Source organism: Echinococcus granulosus, assembly GCF_000524195.1.
Source record: "Echinococcus granulosus chromosome Unknown EG_S00081, whole genome shotgun sequence".
NCBI lineage: Eukaryota > Metazoa > Platyhelminthes > Cestoda > Cyclophyllidea > Taeniidae > Echinococcus > Echinococcus granulosus.
This window is the reverse complement of record NW_020170461.1, coordinates 357,725-376,537: the sequence shown is the minus strand read 5'-3', so window position 1 is coordinate 376,537 and position 18,813 is coordinate 357,725. Positions and strand designations below refer to the sequence as shown.

At 40.9% G+C, this 18,813-nt stretch overlaps 1 protein-coding gene across 1 annotated transcript; it reads left to right on the top strand. All coding sequences in view use genetic code 11, as the record gives it.

Annotated features, from left to right (window-relative positions):
* Positions 1-8,584: 8,584 nt before the first annotated feature.
* On the top strand, positions 8,585-9,682 carry EGR_07594 (hypothetical protein; the record flags this gene model as incomplete). Its single annotated transcript, XM_024496843.1, has 2 exons — positions 8,585-8,672; positions 9,573-9,682. The coding sequence occupies 2 exons, from the start codon at positions 8,585-8,587 to the stop codon at positions 9,680-9,682; spliced, it is 198 nt and encodes a 65-aa protein (XP_024348779.1).
* Positions 9,683-18,813: the final 9,131 nt, after the last annotated feature.

Sequence of the window (18,813 nt, the reverse complement as noted above, 5' to 3'; positions counted from 1 at the left end):
GGTCACTGTACCCACTCCTGCGCAGCAACTATTTCCCTCTTTTCCAATGGATGGCAATTCTCCGTCCACTTTTTGATGTCATTGCGTAATACAAGAAATAAAATCATCTGTGTAAAAGGAAGGATTTTACAATGCGCTGTGATTTTTAAAGTACTCTGAACGATTGTTTGTGCTGGGTTGTCACAAGTCTTCTCCCAAAATTCAAAACAAGCCCTAATAATATTGACCAATGCTTAGTCTTTTGCAACTCAGAATGGCCTTCGTGTCAATGGTGTGTTCAAGACAAAAGTACAATTGTCGGCTACACAAAACGAAGAACTAACCACTGCATGGTCTCCCTCTCCTTTCAAAAACCAGTTACGGCTCTACTTGTGACCATTCCTCCACTTTGGTCCCGTCAAAACAGTAAAAACCACTTCTTAGTGATGATTCTTGTCTGAGCGTTGTGTCTCCACACTCCTCAGAATAGCAAATGTGTTTATCAGTCCTTTCGAATTTTGAGGAGAAAATCCAGCCATTTCCTTGCTTTGGCACCGCTGGACTCATTCGTCAAATTTATGCCATTATATTTCTTAGCATTTATAAACTGTTAGATAGAAAGACGGGTTAATTTAAGGAGTAGAGTTTAGTCCCTTGCTAGAATTGGGCAAGTAAAGTGTGTAAAAAAATTCTTCAAGAGTGCGTTTAAATGGAGTGTGGCCCATTCGCAAGTAAAAACCTGGGTAGTCTCCTTGTCGCATAAATAATTTATCAAAAATCTAGTGTTTACGAATTTTATTTTCTTAAATCATCTAGTTGAAATGAATGCATTCCATTACGCTCTCTTCCCCTTGATGCACTACTTTGCATTTTGATTAATGTACCTTCAAGAGGAAAACATGTTTTCGCCTATATTTTCAAGTAATAAATAGACAAGATTTTTACATTTTAAGAAAGGGTGGAGACTGATCTAGTGTTTGTTAAGTCGAATAATAAAACTGGCTATTGAATGTCAAACGCTGGTAGAAGTAATTTTCATCCTTGTACGCTTCGGGTCACGTCATCAAGAGATCGTCTACCTTTGCCCGCCGAGCCTTCAACCCGGAGGATTGCAGGTTTGGAGGGCGGATGTGGGGAAAGAGTAGGCTTTTAGTGGCTTATTTGGCAATGAAGGTGATTGAGTTGATGCGCTTTGGTAAAAGTTGCACCTGTCTGCCTGGTGAATAAAAGTACCTTGGCCTGCTTATTCTTCACAGGGCATCAGCTCTTAAGGTTGCATCGACAAGTTGCCATGAATCTTTCATCCTTTTTACAACAAAATGAATCTTACAAATATAGGAAAGTATTTGACATCACACATCTGCAATCACACCATTGTTTCCAACATGTAAAATGAGGCGGAATCCGTGTAGATAAGTTCTTTAAAAATTTTGCATTGACCATTTTTTTTAAAAAAATGCTTCTTTTTCTGGGAACTTTAGCTCTTCTTTTCAGGATTAGGCAACTTTCCTCAAGCCTACCCTATTCTCAGCTTTGTGTTTTTATCTGAATAAATCGTGTAGTCTGAAGTAATGAATTGTCTCGAGTGATCCGCACAGTTGCAAGAGGTTACAGCAGCAGGTTAGGGCGTATGCCAGACATTGAAGTATTTCATTTGTGTCTGAAAATTCTTTCTTTTATTCTAACAAAATTTCTGCATTCGCTCTATTCCCTAGTGACCTCTGCAGTCGCTTGACATTACATATGGTACCATTAGGTCGCATATCTGCAGGACACTAGCACACCCCAAAGGAAGTGCCTTTCAGCGCAAGTGCAATGCATTTAGCTTGAAGCGCTTACGTACGTCGACACACATTTCAACAATGCAGTAAACAACTACACAACTCGCCACCTTCCTCTAAGCGACATCAAAGGCGCCTCATTTGGTCCACCTCACGCGTCGCTCACTATAGCGTGGTTGATGCATCAAATACCTTCCGTGGACCACCAACGACAGTCATTGAATCGTCATGCAAGGGGAAAGGCAGTTGATCTCATCATCAATGGTGCATCCCAGCTAGTCAAGCGTTTCAGCAGTTTCGTAACATTTATGAACTTTAGCTGGGAAGGGAAAATTGCTCCAGCCTCGTGTTAATCGCGACTAGAGGATGCTGTACAAAGAGGGTATCTCCTGTACCAATCGGCAGTGGTGGGAATGTTGGCTTAAAAGAACAGCCACTCTATAAAAGACAAGATTGAGCGCAGTGTGAAGGAGCTTGATGCTTAGAGTCAAATCCACCGACCCACTACGTTTACGTTCCAGTGTTGCCCATCCATCTTACATCCCATTTAGTATTCGTCTAATCATCGGTTTATACAGTGGGTTTTATTTAGGCGACAAAAATTGGAGGAATTATCGCTCATTCAAGCAAAAATATCACCATAAATTTACTGGATATTTTAACAAAGTGACTCCTTTAATCGCTCCTAAAGTGATAATAAGCCAAAGTATTGTAGCAGAACATACTACTTAATAGCAGGGGGAATATTTGGGAGGCTACTAGCATGGACTTACAAACTACAGTGACTGAAGCGTCCGGTTTGCTTAACCATCTCGTCAAACAATGTCATCTCGGGGCATCATTATTTTAAAATAACTGGCACTAACATCACATTCTCTTAAAATAATTTCTGAGTGCCATTTTATGCCTTGATAAAGCAGTTACCTGTCTGATTACGCAACTGCTCTGGACCATTACAAAAGAGATCAGGTGAGAGTCTGGTAACCTTGTCCAATTATACCTCCGAAAGGTTGTAAATGTGCACCAAGTTAAAGCAATCCTATGTGCTCGGTGTACCAACTGTCTGAAGGTTAAACAACATTGTCATTTCCTTCTCCACAGATTATTCTGTGGACTACATTTTTAGTCTCCTAACTCTTATGTACTTTAGCAAGTATCATATTCCGGTTTGACGCTTTGGTTCGTTTGCTTTCAGGGAAGTCTCGGAGTGCCACACAAGTGGCAGCGACAATCTATTTCAATTTAAAAAGACAATTGCTTGGACTTCGATGGCTCGTTCACAAACCTTAGTGTGACAGGTGAAGCGTATCCGCCGAGGAGGGAAGAATATGTAAGGAATCCTGTCGGACACGATATAATTAGCCATTTTAAATAAACACTAGTATAAACTGAAGCAACGAGGGATGTGAAACATTCAGAAAAGTCCATTATTGAGCTATTTGCCGTGCTTTATGATGATAGCAACTGCTTGGGCAGGGAATAATGCACCAACATCTTTGTCCTCTGAATGGGACCCAAGTGGATGGACAGGGGATGGATGGATGCGGGTGGGTATAAAGTAGATAGTGGATAAAAAAAGGCACAGATACTAAATGGGTACGGAATAAATCAAAACGGGTGGAGAATGCTACGGTTTGGGTTGACGAATGGATAGCAGATGGATGAAGGGATAGATTCGGATTGGAGACGTGAGAAATGAGGGATGAATGCAAGATAAAATGCACAAATTTAAGCTTATTGGATACCGTAATGATAAAGGATGAATAAATGGATATGCAGAAGCATGGGTTGACTGATGGATGGGTGAATAGAATCGTGAGTGGTTGATGGATTGATGGATGGATACAGGATAGATGCATAATCGACTCGGAGGAAATGGATGAAAGCAAAATGATTAAATTGTTTTATGAATTGGTAAATGAATGGGGAGATGAGTCCGTGGTATATATGTAATGGATATTGGATGGATTTCGGTTAATAAGGGATACACGGAAGGATTGATATACAATTGATTGAAGGATGAATATAAGATAGATGGGTACCAGGTCTGTTCGGAATGTACGGGTCAACGGATTTATGATCTGCATCGGAATGTGAACAATAAGACACGGAAGAATAGATGGAAAACGCTTTGCTCAGTGAAACAACTTCAAGCCTTGTTTTTCTGTTAAGTGGCTTTGCTTTTAAGCCAACCTCCTCACCACTTCAGATTGGCATATAAGATGGCCTCGTACTGCATTACCCAGTCTAGAGCAGCACGAAACCAGCACCATTCGCCCTTCCTCATTATACTACACAAATTGGACGAAACTATGGATGCGCTTGAATAGTCGAGGTACACTGTTGCCGTTAGGATCAAATTTCCTCACACCTGTGAGAAGGATCAATGACTGGCGTTGATTGTTCATGGTTTTTTCCTAAAACAAGAATACTCTGTGGTGAGCGACGTGGGATACTGACCATATACGGTTCTCTGAACTCCTACGAATCCTAGTGGTGGGTTATGCGGGGGTTTGATCTATTGTTGAACTGTGCGATGAAATGCGTAGACGCTTTACGCTGGGTGGACTGCACATCCGTTAATGTCTGGCATCCTAACAGATTTTCTGCCCTTCCTGACGTTATTAATAAACCATACTTTTAATATTATCTCACTGCCTGGAAAGAGTGGATGCCGCCATTCTCGGGTGGCTAATCAGTCAAAATATCGTGAATAGACTGCCAGTGCGTCAAATCGGTGTGTGGTTTTTGCCCCAACAGAAAGTTTGTTCTGCTAGATAAAAGGAATGCTTACTCCTGAAAGCAGGGCCTCCCTGCTATTCGGAATGGGCGGAGTTAACGGTGCTATCCCTTGAATAGCCACCAATGCCATTTGCCACGACTATTCCTTAAATTTCTCCTCTTCTTGGGCTTTATGCAAGACTGTGGGAAAGCTAAGAAGGCAAATTTTCACTCCCGGTAAAAATGTCAACATGATAAGTTGTGGTGGAAGCTACCGATTTGTTAACTTTTTGTTCATGCTTTGTTCTTTACTGTCTCTCACTTAATGGTGAGCTGAAACAGTATCAAGGATTGGGTCTTTGCGGGGAGAGGAGGCGAAAGCGTTGCAACATTATCTTTTGTTTAATGCAACAAAGCTCTTTTTAGGAATTCCTTATAATTACTCTTTTACCTTTTAGTAAATAAATTCTAACTTGCTAGGAGGCTTTTTAAATGTTTAGTCACTTCTAATGAGGCAGTATTGCGCCAAATTAAGTTAAAATTTACTGCCTCAGAATAATTTTTCACTTTTCAGCACGGTGGTTCCGGGTCTGGTAATATAGTGGTGCCTGGAGTGTTCTCCGATTTCCCAGCAGCATGATAGAGGGCATAACATCAACGAGCTGAAAAGCTGGTAGGTTACTAGTACGCCCTGAGGGTGGTGCTGCCCAACGCAAGCCCAACCCACCCAGCAAGAAGTGCCCACCTCCGTCTACTCAGTTCAAAAATGCATCCATCCATCACTTAGCTCACTATCCCTCTTTACCTGAGTGACATCTGTGATAGACTTCAGTGCAGTTAACGCTTTAGAAACACCCATGGAACGTTAACGCCATCCATTAAAGCAAATTGCACGCAAAAAAGCAATTGACCCCAACGTCGTTTGTGCATCTCGGCTACTCAAGCTCAACCGCAACGCAGTCCCAATCGTGAAATGTAGTGGATAATGGAAAAGTGAGCTGGCTCTGTGTTGCTCAGGACTAAATGAGTCTTCACAGCGAGGACACTTCATAAGTCAGTCGATGGTGGTGAGGAATTCGATATAAAAGCAGAGCCATATTATAAAGTACAAGAAATTAAGGCTTCCGCTATATGCTATTCAAACTGTAGAGCAGTCTATACATTGATTCATCTATCCATTCCGTATGCATCTATCCATCCATCCATCCCGCATTCCACTTTTCAAGTAGACATATCCATAATGTATTTTTCAAGTGGCTAAAATCTGGATTTGCTCCCTTGTTAATGGCCTTCTTGCAGAAGACGGAGTTGGGGTTACCATTAATGGTGCGAGCAGTTTTGTCGTTTTCTCTTGGAAGTCTTTGCATAGTCACCCTTTCGAACAAAGGTTTGTTAATGAACCATAAAAATTAGGGTAGTTATTTTATTGGAATTAGGTTTGTCTTCTGCAGTACTTCCTTCCACCTAGATGTTATCGAGGGCACTCACCAAGTCCGAAATGCAGTTGGTTCATCAGGGCGGGAAAATCATACATAAAAATGAGGAGTTAGTGTCATTTATTTTGGCATAATTTTGCAGCATGATATTTTTTTAAGAGGTGGTTAAGCAACCAGACATTTGAGTTTTATTTAGTTGTTTTCAGCTCTGGGTTAAGGTCTTCGTGCCATGCTAGTAGCCTCCCAAATATTCTCTTCGTTAGTTCGTAGTATGTTTAACCAGGCTACCTTGCCTGATTACCACTTCAAGGTAGACTCAAAGAGACACACGGATAGAAATACCCATCTTGAATCTGTCTAGTGTATCTCTATGACGATTTCGTCGGTCTAAATAAGTGGTATTTTTCCCACGGCTTTCTTACGAAAATGGATGTACAAAGGGGCTTCAGTCGCATTGACAAAGATGTCAGTCAAGGATGAAGAAGCACAGATGGCATAACTTGCACTTTATTCCTCTATTTTTCCTTCCCACAATTCACCGGATCGCCTTTAGATTGGAACGTGTCTGCTACCTTTTATAAATAAGATTACTGTAAATGGTAGTGGCACCGCCCTATGTTTAAACTTGATTCATGTCACTACTTTCTTTTCTTTCTAGTTTTCACCTTGAGATGGAAGTGCACGGGGCACCGAAAAAAACGGAATTGTGCATTTTTCTAATAAAACTTTCTCCCTTTTTTGGTAGGAGCATGTGGGCTTAACAGGAGAAATTGATTGTATTCACTTTGAGGTCGATCCATGAAGGCAATGAAGGAGAGCTGAATGCGAGAGGTGGATGGCTCCAAAAGTGGATGCTAGTTCCAATTTCCTCGAAGTGTATTAAACTTCGCCTAATACTTACATGTCTCCCAAAAGAGACGGGCGAGGGTGGGGAGGGAAAGAGGTTTGAAGGAGGAAAGAAGGAGAAAAAGGGACCTTAGTTGATTCGCTCCTCTTAAATATCTAGATATATCTTAATGTCGTCGCATAGGTAACTGCCACTTCATCTTTTCCTCAAACTAATTAATTCGGGTATGTGGAGAACATTTCAAGGGGTTTGTGCTAACACCCTCTCCGTTCTTCCACAATGAATAATGATATATGACAACTCTTTTTCATTAAGGGAGAACCTTTAAGGAAAAATAATAAATGCTAAAAACAAAAAGCCCATTAGCCTTAAGAATAGGGAAGCAGGAGATTTCGACCTTTTAGCTGATGAGTTTGACCTTGGTAGTAGCAGACATAGCTAGCCGGTGGCCGAGTAATGTAAAATGATAAAGACAAATGATCCGCTTTGATGTCTTCTTGACACACATTCGTTGTCAAGAAAGGAATTGTGCAGTGGTAAAAGGTCATCTTTTTTCTCCCGCTTTGCAGCGATTGCCTGAGTCTTACGGCTGCCTATCCAGCTAAGCTCCAATACCTTCTCTACAGCGGCAAAAGTGGACAAATGGACCACGATGATTTGTCGTGACACTCCAAAGGTCATTTGCTCTTTCCAGTTGTGTCAAATGAAATGTCCAGATATGATCCCGTGGCGAAGAACTTGTCTCTCTCTCTCTCTCCAATGCTTTAACCCCTGAAAATACCCAACCATCGAGCTAAGAGATGACGGCTATAACTATAAGAAAACCTTCAAAATTGAATGCTATGGAGCATGTCATCACCCAGAGCCTCACTTGACGCAGGTACACTTAAACAAGGAGGCATGGCCACAAAATGCTGAATAGATGAAGCTTCAATTATCCCTTTCAAAATTGCAAATTAAAGTACAAGTGTTGGAGAGAGATCTAGTGATATATAAAATGTCATTCGGGTTTGTTATTTACTGTGATATATCCGAGGGAATAAAATGTGTTATAAATTCAAACTATGGATCTAGCCACTTAAATATGATGCAGATTTAATGTTCTTTTTAGCCTTTACTGGATGAGTAGCAAATTCTACAAACCTAGCGGAGTATTTGCTATGCACGTGATCTGAAGCTTTACTGGATTTTTCTGCTGCCATTATTCAGGAGTCTCATGAAGCATGTAGGTCGAGTAGAAAGATTTCAAACCTCCTCAGGTTTACCTGACTTCGATCAGCGAGGTTTACCTCACAAGTTGAAGCTGCCACCGATAGGGGGATTCACAAAAAATTGTGAGCCAGTTTATTCACATTCTCTATGGAGGAAGTGGGCGTTCAGTTCAGCGAAGCTAGCAATGAAACCAGACAATTTGCTGCCACTTATGTGATTACTCTATGAGTATACAGTTCAAATGCCTAGACTCACAAATGTTTCTTGTAATCCGTGTTTGTGAAAACACACCTTTAGGGTGAGAGATGGTGTGTTTACGCCACATGACGGAGGGGATGACTTTTAACACCTGAGGAGAACGAGTCGGAAGCAAAATAAGATCATTTGGATACCTTGACACACTCTGAAGCCACACATTACAGTGCAAACGCAATATTTCATCCATCACACACTTTTTCTGTTCTAAAAGGAGGAGAATGGAAGCGAGAGTGGGAAATGCACAATCTACTCCTCTCTCAATGGGGTTGTGTTGCACCAAAGGCCTTGGCGTTTACTGCTTTAAAGAAGAATTTGCTTCATTCAATGAAATGGAAACCACGGTCTTAGATATGGGTCTTGGGTCTCTGCCTTACCGCCTTTTGAAAGCCTTTTACGGCCCTCTTGGTGGCCACTCCTCTACCTCTCCACCGCTTCGTGGTACACAGCTACCTGGGGCAGTCACCTTGATGAAAAAATAATCTACTACAAATCTGGCGTTCACTGCTTGTTTTCTTAAATAAGGAGACTGAACGGCCTACATTCCTATATGTCCTTTTTCCTTTTCTTCCGTTTTTAGCATTTTAATTAGTAGATTCGAAACAAAAAATATTTTTTGCTAACGTTTCTAAGTAGTAAATAAGCGAAATGCAAATTTTTTGTACGAAAGTGCTGCTAGATCTAACTTCAATCCTGATCTGATTTTTGTTTTGTCGAACATGGAAACTGGTTATTGTGAAGGTAACGTCAATTAAAGCAATTTCCATCCCTTGTAAAATTCTGGACCACCTTAACCCCTGCAGTATTAACCTAGCAGATTGGGGATTTCGAAGGTATATGAGAAGAAAAAGTAAGCTTTTTTGTGATCAACTTGGCCAAATGATATGAAATGTTTACCTCTTACCAAAAAAATCACATAAATTGGTTTTTATACTGAGTAGAAGATAAAGTATTTGAAATCGCGCATTGCAGATCACAGCATTGTTTTTGGCAACCGAAACAAGTCAGTACTACTGTTTGAATGTTCTTTCTCTTATCCTTGAAAAGATACTACATTTACCTAGGTCGTCTCACTTCAAACTTTGCATATATTTAAAAATCGTATAATCCAGAGTGATATATGATCTCAAGTGATCCTTGCAGTCGGAGTAGGTCATCTTGGTGTGGTGGAATATCTACTACTGATAGTAACAAAATTTGTCAGGATACAAAAAACACTCCGAAGGTGGTGCCACTTAAAGCAATTGTACTCCACTCAACTTGAATTGCCCACGTAGTTCGACACACTGTTCAACAATATGCAAAACCAACATCGGCTCCACTGACTCTGCACTTTTTGAGCGACATTATCCTCCCTTGACGCTCACCGAAGCGTGGTTGGTGCGTCAATTACCACTCGTGGACCATCGACGACAGTTATTGAATCTTCTCGAATGAGTGGAGGCAAATAATCCCACCATCATTTGTGCATGTTGGCTATTTAAGCGCATCTGCGATTCCGTCCTATTTGCGGACTCTTATGAGAGAAGGATGAATACGCTAAGTTCGTGCCGATAAGGCCTAAATGATGCTCTAAAATGCCTTCCTTTCATGTGCTAATCAGCAGTGATGAGGAAGTTGGCCTTAAGGTACAACCACACTGCAAAAGACAAGAGTTATAGTTATTTGACTAAGGTGGATGATTTGTGTCGATTCCTCTGTGCCACCATTTTTGCACTCCAATGTTGTCGATTCATCCCCTATCCATCTATTCTGTAAGCATTCATTCATTCATACATCCATGTAAAGTCCATTCAAGTGATAGAGGCTTAGAAGGGTAATAGCTTATTTAGGCAGTAAATATTGTCACAGAAATGCCGTTAAAAGCTCCACAAAATGGACATTTCCGACAATGTAAGGCCTTAATAAAGGACAAGAATTAAGGTAGTAAAAAAAAGGGAAAATTTCTGTCGAGCTATCCTTCTGTTGGCAGAGTTGGATTAGATACTGGCCTGCATTTACCTCAGAATGCATAAGCGTCTGTTAGAATAACACAAAGAATAACACCTCACATCCAAATTTCCCTAAAAGAAAATTAAAAAAGTGAATCCATAACTATCCACCAATGCTTAGTGAAGGGTATACAGAGCTCTTCCTTCGATAAATATACTTCTTTCACGATGCAGATTTTTCTCCTGCATTTTGCTTTTGGAAGGAGGAAAGACTAAGGAGGTCAGCAAAGATTTCTCTTAAGCATTATAACCATGCAAAGTCGTGGACATTACATCTGCACTTACCTTCACCTCCTTTTCATTTATTTACAAATGTAGGGAGCATTATTGTCACATACCCATAAATCTTGTTGGTTAATTTAACTCGTCAGTCCCTTTTGGCTCTAACACCGCATGCATAAGGTAAGCAAAGTTGTATTTTGGACAGGAAAGGGGATTCCTTAAACCCTGCCTCCGGTTAAGTTAAATGGCGAGGTGGATTAAACACCGCCGAGCAAGATAAATGAACTGATTAATTAATTTTGTCTTTAAGTGAACAGACGAAGCTCGTACAAAGTTTGTACTGCATTACCACCTGCTGCATGAGGGGAAGAAAAGTGTTTGCTTGGTTTTTGGGTCTGACCATCTCTAATGCGATCAGATAGGTACTCGACAGTTTGATTGCTCTGTCGGTTAGCCTTCAAAATTTGACGTGGTATGGGATGCTTGCTGAAGGTCAAGCACTCACGTCTGCTATCTAGCCATCCAAAACTTCTTGATTTAACCCAATCTGTCGTACCATCTGCTGCTGAAAACGCAGACAGGGCTGGTATCCAGTGGGAATAATGCCCCTCCCTTACATCACTCCTTTGAGACGGATGGGGCGGAGATGCAAATTCAACCGCCACCTCATCTTATTTTTCGCGTTCACCTCATTCCTTATTCTTAAAGTGATAACCACCCTTTCAACATCAGACAATGATATAATCCCGTGTACCATTACTTCGACAGTTGGGAAGAGCAAGTCATATAAAAGCGGGAAAGAGCGGCCAGAAACAGATTGTGCATTTATAGAAAAAACTCCTCAAAATGTACAATTGGCCGTGATCATGTGCCCCTGCAATTGGAAACTAAGTAAGGTATTACAAGAAGCTTTCTGTAATTATTTACCTATTCTCAATAAAGACAAGCAAATTGATTTGGACGCCTCTTAAATGCCAACACACATGCGATGGCTCATGAGGGCAACCAAATTAACAGACACTTTTCAATCAAATGTACAAAAAAAAGACACCTGGATCTGCAGTGAGGGCGTGAAAGTTGTTAGGATGATGCGTGTGAGGGCTTTACAAGCTCTTTCATATGCTCTCAGCTAATCTGCACGTTTTAAACCTTCCATTGTCCCTTCAAAATCTCTCCTATAGAGAAATTTCTGACTCCATAGACTCTTGTCACTCTCATGGTTTGAGATGTGTGCATCTCTTCACCTTCCACAAAAATCATCCTCAAATCTACTTCTTGCCATTTGAAGAGGGAAGGTTGCCATTTGTTTACAAGTTATCGTGCAAAATTAGTCGGACCCTCTTATGAGTGCCTCATCCGAATGGGAAGATAATCATTCCTTATATCAAAAGGTCTGCTTTTGCCAACAATTACTATTTTGCCCACTAATCTGTATTAATTATTCCATTGAAAAAGCATTTTACTGGATTATGCAAATGTGCTTAATATTCAACATATTTACACCTTAAAAGGGAGACTTTGACTCAGAATTTAAGGCTGTTTATTAAATATTCCTAGAAAAGTTGCGTTTCTGATTTACCGCCTTGCATCATGGGCGATGAAGCCATTAAAAAAGTCGTTCTTGATTCAATTTCCTTGTCTTCTCTTGGGGTAATATGAATTGCAACTCTTGAATGTGTATAGGACAGACGGGCATGCATGTCATAGGTCACAGATGTCCAATCTGTCAAAATCCCCTGAATGGGCTGCCAGGGTGTCAAATGGGCAGTGTGTGATTATTGCTTTAGCAGGAGGATTGTTTTATCAGACGACAGAGATGCCTACTTTTACCACACGCCTAAAAGCGTGGCTTCTCCACCATGGGTAATGGGAAGAGCCATCAGGTCTATCGTCTAGATAGCGACAACTACCCTACACGAAATTTAGTCAAGGTATTTGGAAAACTAAGAAAGCTAATTTTTTTCCTCTGTGAAGAAGAAATTTAGGTCAAATATGAGGAGCATTATGAAGAGTCACCAAAATGCCGGTCACTGTACCCACTCCTGCGCAGCAACTATTTCCCTCTTTTCCAATGGATGGCAATTCTCCGTCCACTTTTTGATGTCATTGCGTAATACAAGAAATAAAATCATCTGTGTAAAAGGAAGGATTTTACAATGCGCTGTGATTTTTAAAGTACTCTGAACGATTGTTTGTGCTGGGTTGTCACAAGTCTTCTCCCAAAATTCAAAACAAGCCCTAATAATATTGACCAATGCTTAGTCTTTTGCAACTCAGAATGGCCTTCGTGTCAATGGTGTGTTCAAGACAAAAGTACAATTGTCGGCTACACAAAACGAAGAACTAACCACTGCATGGTCTCCCTCTCCTTTCAAAAACCAGTTACGGCTCTACTTGTGACCATTCCTCCACTTTGGTCCCGTCAAAACAGTAAAAACCACTTCTTAGTGATGATTCTTGTCTGAGCGTTGTGTCTCCACACTCCTCAGAATAGCAAATGTGTTTATCAGTCCTTTCGAATTTTGAGGAGAAAATCCAGCCATTTCCTTGCTTTGGCACCGCTGGACTCATTCGTCAAATTTATGCCATTATATTTCTTAGCATTTATAAACTGTTAGATAGAAAGACGGGTTAATTTAAGGAGTAGAGTTTAGTCCCTTGCTAGAATTGGGCAAGTAAAGTGTGTAAAAAAATTCTTCAAGAGTGCGTTTAAATGGAGTGTGGCCCATTCGCAAGTAAAAACCTGGGTAGTCTCCTTGTCGCATAAATAATTTATCAAAAATCTAGTGTTTACGAATTTTATTTTCTTAAATCATCTAGTTGAAATGAATGCATTCCATTACGCTCTCTTCCCCTTGATGCACTACTTTGCATTTTGATTAATGTACCTTCAAGAGGAAAACATGTTTTCGCCTATATTTTCAAGTAATAAATAGACAAGATTTTTACATTTTAAGAAAGGGTGGAGACTGATCTAGTGTTTGTTAAGTCGAATAATAAAACTGGCTATTGAATGTCAAACGCTGGTAGAAGTAATTTTCATCCTTGTACGCTTCGGGTCACGTCATCAAGAGATCGTCTACCTTTGCCCGCCGAGCCTTCAACCCGGAGGATTGCAGGTTTGGAGGGCGGATGTGGGGAAAGAGTAGGCTTTTAGTGGCTTATTTGGCAATGAAGGTGATTGAGTTGATGCGCTTTGGTAAAAGTTGCACCTGTCTGCCTGGTGAATAAAAGTACCTTGGCCTGCTTATTCTTCACAGGGCATCAGCTCTTAAGGTTGCATCGACAAGTTGCCATGAATCTTTCATCCTTTTTACAACAAAATGAATCTTACAAATATAGGAAAGTATTTGACATCACACATCTGCAATCACACCATTGTTTCCAACATGTAAAATGAGGCGGAATCCGTGTAGATAAGTTCTTTAAAAATTTTGCATTGACCATTTTTTTTAAAAAAATGCTTCTTTTTCTGGGAACTTTAGCTCTTCTTTTCAGGATTAGGCAACTTTCCTCAAGCCTACCCTATTCTCAGCTTTGTGTTTTTATCTGAATAAATCGTGTAGTCTGAAGTAATGAATTGTCTCGAGTGATCCGCACAGTTGCAAGAGGTTACAGCAGCAGGTTAGGGCGTATGCCAGACATTGAAGTATTTCATTTGTGTCTGAAAATTCTTTCTTTTATTCTAACAAAATTTCTGCATTCGCTCTATTCCCTAGTGACCTCTGCAGTCGCTTGACATTACATATGGTACCATTAGGTCGCATATCTGCAGGACACTAGCACACCCCAAAGGAAGTGCCTTTCAGCGCAAGTGCAATGCATTTAGCTTGAAGCGCTTACGTACGTCGACACACATTTCAACAATGCAGTAAACAACTACACAACTCGCCACCTTCCTCTAAGCGACATCAAAGGCGCCTCATTTGGTCCACCTCACGCGTCGCTCACTATAGCGTGGTTGATGCATCAAATACCTTCCGTGGACCACCAACGACAGTCATTGAATCGTCATGCAAGGGGAAAGGCAGTTGATCTCATCATCAATGGTGCATCCCAGCTAGTCAAGCGTTTCAGCAGTTTCGTAACATTTATGAACTTTAGCTGGGAAGGGAAAATTGCTCCAGCCTCGTGTTAATCGCGACTAGAGGATGCTGTACAAAGAGGGTATCTCCTGTACCAATCGGCAGTGGTGGGAATGTTGGCTTAAAAGAACAGCCACTCTATAAAAGACAAGATTGAGCGCAGTGTGAAGGAGCTTGATGCTTAGAGTCAAATCCACCGACCCACTACGTTTACGTTCCAGTGTTGCCCATCCATCTTACATCCCATTTAGTATTCGTCTAATCATCGGTTTATACAGTGGGTTTTATTTAGGCGACAAAAATTGGAGGAATTATCGCTCATTCAAGCAAAAATATCACCATAAATTTACTGGATATTTTAACAAAGTGACTCCTTTAATCGCTCCTAAAGTGATAATAAGCCAAAGTATTGTAGCAGAACATACTACTTAATAGCAGGGGGAATATTTGGGAGGCTACTAGCATGGACTTACAAACTACAGTGACTGAAGCGTCCGGTTTGCTTAACCATCTCGTCAAACAATGTCATCTCGGGGCATCATTATTTTAAAATAACTGGCACTAACATCACATTCTCTTAAAATAATTTCTGAGTGCCATTTTATGCCTTGATAAAGCAGTTACCTGTCTGATTACGCAACTGCTCTGGACCATTACAAAAGAGATCAGGTGAGAGTCTGGTAACCTTGTCCAATTATACCTCCGAAAGGTTGTAAATGTGCACCAAGTTAAAGCAATCCTATGTGCTCGGTGTACCAACTGTCTGAAGGTTAAACAACATTGTCATTTCCTTCTCCACAGATTATTCTGTGGACTACATTTTTAGTCTCCTAACTCTTATGTACTTTAGCAAGTATCATATTCCGGTTTGACGCTTTGGTTCGTTTGCTTTCAGGGAAGTCTCGGAGTGCCACACAAGTGGCAGCGACAATCTATTTCAATTTAAAAAGACAATTGCTTGGACTTCGATGGCTCGTTCACAAACCTTAGTGTGACAGGTGAAGCGTATCCGCCGAGGAGGGAAGAATATGTAAGGAATCCTGTCGGACACGATATAATTAGCCATTTTAAATAAACACTAGTATAAACTGAAGCAACGAGGGATGTGAAACATTCAGAAAAGTCCATTATTGAGCTATTTGCCGTGCTTTATGATGATAGCAACTGCTTGGGCAGGGAATAATGCACCAACATCTTTGTCCTCTGAATGGGACCCAAGTGGATGGACAGGGGATGGATGGATGCGGGTGGGTATAAAGTAGATAGTGGATAAAAAAAGGCACAGATACTAAATGGGTACGGAATAAATCAAAACGGGTGGAGAATGCTACGGTTTGGGTTGACGAATGGATAGCAGATGGATGAAGGGATAGATTCGGATTGGAGACGTGAGAAATGAGGGATGAATGCAAGATAAAATGCACAAATTTAAGCTTATTGGATACCGTAATGATAAAGGATGAATAAATGGATATGCAGAAGCATGGGTTGACTGATGGATGGGTGAATAGAATCGTGAGTGGTTGATGGATTGATGGATGGATACAGGATAGATGCATAATCGACTCGGAGGAAATGGATGAAAGCAAAATGATTAAATTGTTTTATGAATTGGTAAATGAATGGGGAGATGAGTCCGTGGTATATATGTAATGGATATTGGATGGATTTCGGTTAATAAGGGATACACGGAAGGATTGATATACAATTGATTGAAGGATGAATATAAGATAGATGGGTACCAGGTCTGTTCGGAATGTACGGGTCAACGGATTTATGATCTGCATCGGAATGTGAACAATAAGACACGGAAGAATAGATGGAAAACGCTTTGCTCAGTGAAACAACTTCAAGCCTTGTTTTTCTGTTAAGTGGCTTTGCTTTTAAGCCAACCTCCTCACCACTTCAGATTGGCATATAAGATGGCCTCGTACTGCATTACCCAGTCTAGAGCAGCACGAAACCAGCACCATTCGCCCTTCCTCATTATACTACACAAATTGGACGAAACTATGGATGCGCTTGAATAGTCGAGGTACACTGTTGCCGTTAGGATCAAATTTCCTCACACCTGTGAGAAGGATCAATGACTGGCGTTGATTGTTCATGGTTTTTTCCTAAAACAAGAATACTCTGTGGTGAGCGACGTGGGATACTGACCATATACGGTTCTCTGAACTCCTACGAATCCTAGTGGTGGGTTATGCGGGGGTTTGATCTATTGTTGAACTGTGCGATGAAATGCGTAGACGCTTTACGCTGGGTGGACTGCACATCCGTTAATGTCTGGCATCCTAACAGATTTTCTGCCCTTCCTGACGTTATTAATAAACCATACTTTTAATATTATCTCACTGCCTGGAAAGAGTGGATGCCGCCATTCTCGGGTGGCTAATCAGTCAAAATATCGTGAATAGACTGCCAGTGCGTCAAATCGGTGTGTGGTTTTTGCCCCAACAGAAAGTTTGTTCTGCTAGATAAAAGGAATGCTTACTCCTGAAAGCAGGGCCTCCCTGCTATTCGGAATGGGCGGAGTTAACGGTGCTATCCCTTGAATAGCCACCAATGCCATTTGCCACGACTATTCCTTAAATTTCTCCTCTTCTTGGGCTTTATGCAAGACTGTGGGAAAGCTAAGAAGGCAAATTTTCACTCCCGGTAAAAATGTCAACATGATAAGTTGTGGTGGAAGCTACCGATTTGTTAACTTTTTGTTCATGCTTTGTTCTTTACTGTCTCTCACTTAATGGTGAGCTGAAACAGTATCAAGGATTGGGTCTTTGCGGGGAGAGGAGGCGAAAGCGTTGCAACATTATCTTTTGTTTAATGCAACAAAGCTCTTTTTAGGAATTCCTTATAATTACTCTTTTACCTTTTAGTAAATAAATTCTAACTTGCTAGGAGGCTTTTTAAATGTTTAGTCACTTCTAATGAGGCAGTATTGCGCCAAATTAAGTTAAAATTTACTGCCTCAGAATAATTTTTCACTTTTCAGCACGGTGGTTCCGGGTCTGGTAATATAGTGGTGCCTGGAGTGTTCTCCGATTTCCCAGCAGCATGATAGAGGGCATAACATCAACGAGCTGAAAAGCTGGTAGGTTACTAGTACGCCCTGAGGGTGGTGCTGCCCAACGCAAGCCCAACCCACCCAGCAAGAAGTGCCCACCTCCGTCTACTCAGTTCAAAAATGCATCCATCCATCACTTAGCTCACTATCCCTCTTTACCTGAGTGACATCTGTGATAGACTTCAGTGCAGTTAACGCTTTAGAAACACCCATGGAACGTTAACGCCATCCATTAAAGCAAATTGCACGCAAAAAAGCAATTGACCCCAACGTCGTTTGTGCATCTCGGCTACTCAAGCTCAACCGCAACGCAGTCCCAATCGTGAAATGTAGTGGATAATGGAAAAGTGAGCTGGCTCTGTGTTGCTCAGGACTAAATGAGTCTTCACAGCGAGGACACTTCATAAGTCAGTCGATGGTGGTGAGGAATTCGATATAAAAGCAGAGCCATATTATAAAGTACAAGAAATTAAGGCTTCCGCTATATGCTATTCAAACTGTAGAGCAGTCTATACATTGATTCATCTATCCATTCCGTATGCATCTATCCATCCATCCATCCCGCATTCCACTTTTCAAGTAGACATATCCATAATGTATTTTTCAAGTGGCTAAAATCTGGATTTGCTCCCTTGTTAATGGCCTTCTTGCAGAAGACGGAGTTGGGGTTACCATTAATGGTGCGAGCAGTTTTGTCGTTTTCTCTTGGAAGTCTTTGCATAGTCACCCTTTCGAACAAAGGTTTGTTAATGAACCATAAAAATTAGGGTAGTTATTTTATTGGAATTAGGTTTGTCTTCTGCAGTACTTCCTTCCACCTAGATGTTATCGAGGGCACTCACCAAGTCCGAAATGCAGTTGGTTCATCAGGGCGGGAAAATCATACATAAAAATGAGGAGTTAGTGTCATTTATTTTGGCATAATTTTGCAGCATGATATTTTTTTAAGAGGTGGTTAAGCAACCAGACATTTGAGTTTTATTTAGTTGTTTTCAGCTCTGGGTTAAGGTCTTCGTGCCATGCTAGTAGCCTCCCAAATATTCTCTTCGTTAGTTCGTAGTATGTTTAACCAGGCTACCTTGCCTGATTACCACTTCAAGGTAGACTCAAAGAGACACACGGATAGAAATACCCATCTTGAATCTGTCTAGTGTATCTCTATGACGATTTCGTCGGTCTAAATAAGTGGTATTTTTCCCACGGCTTTCTTACGAAAA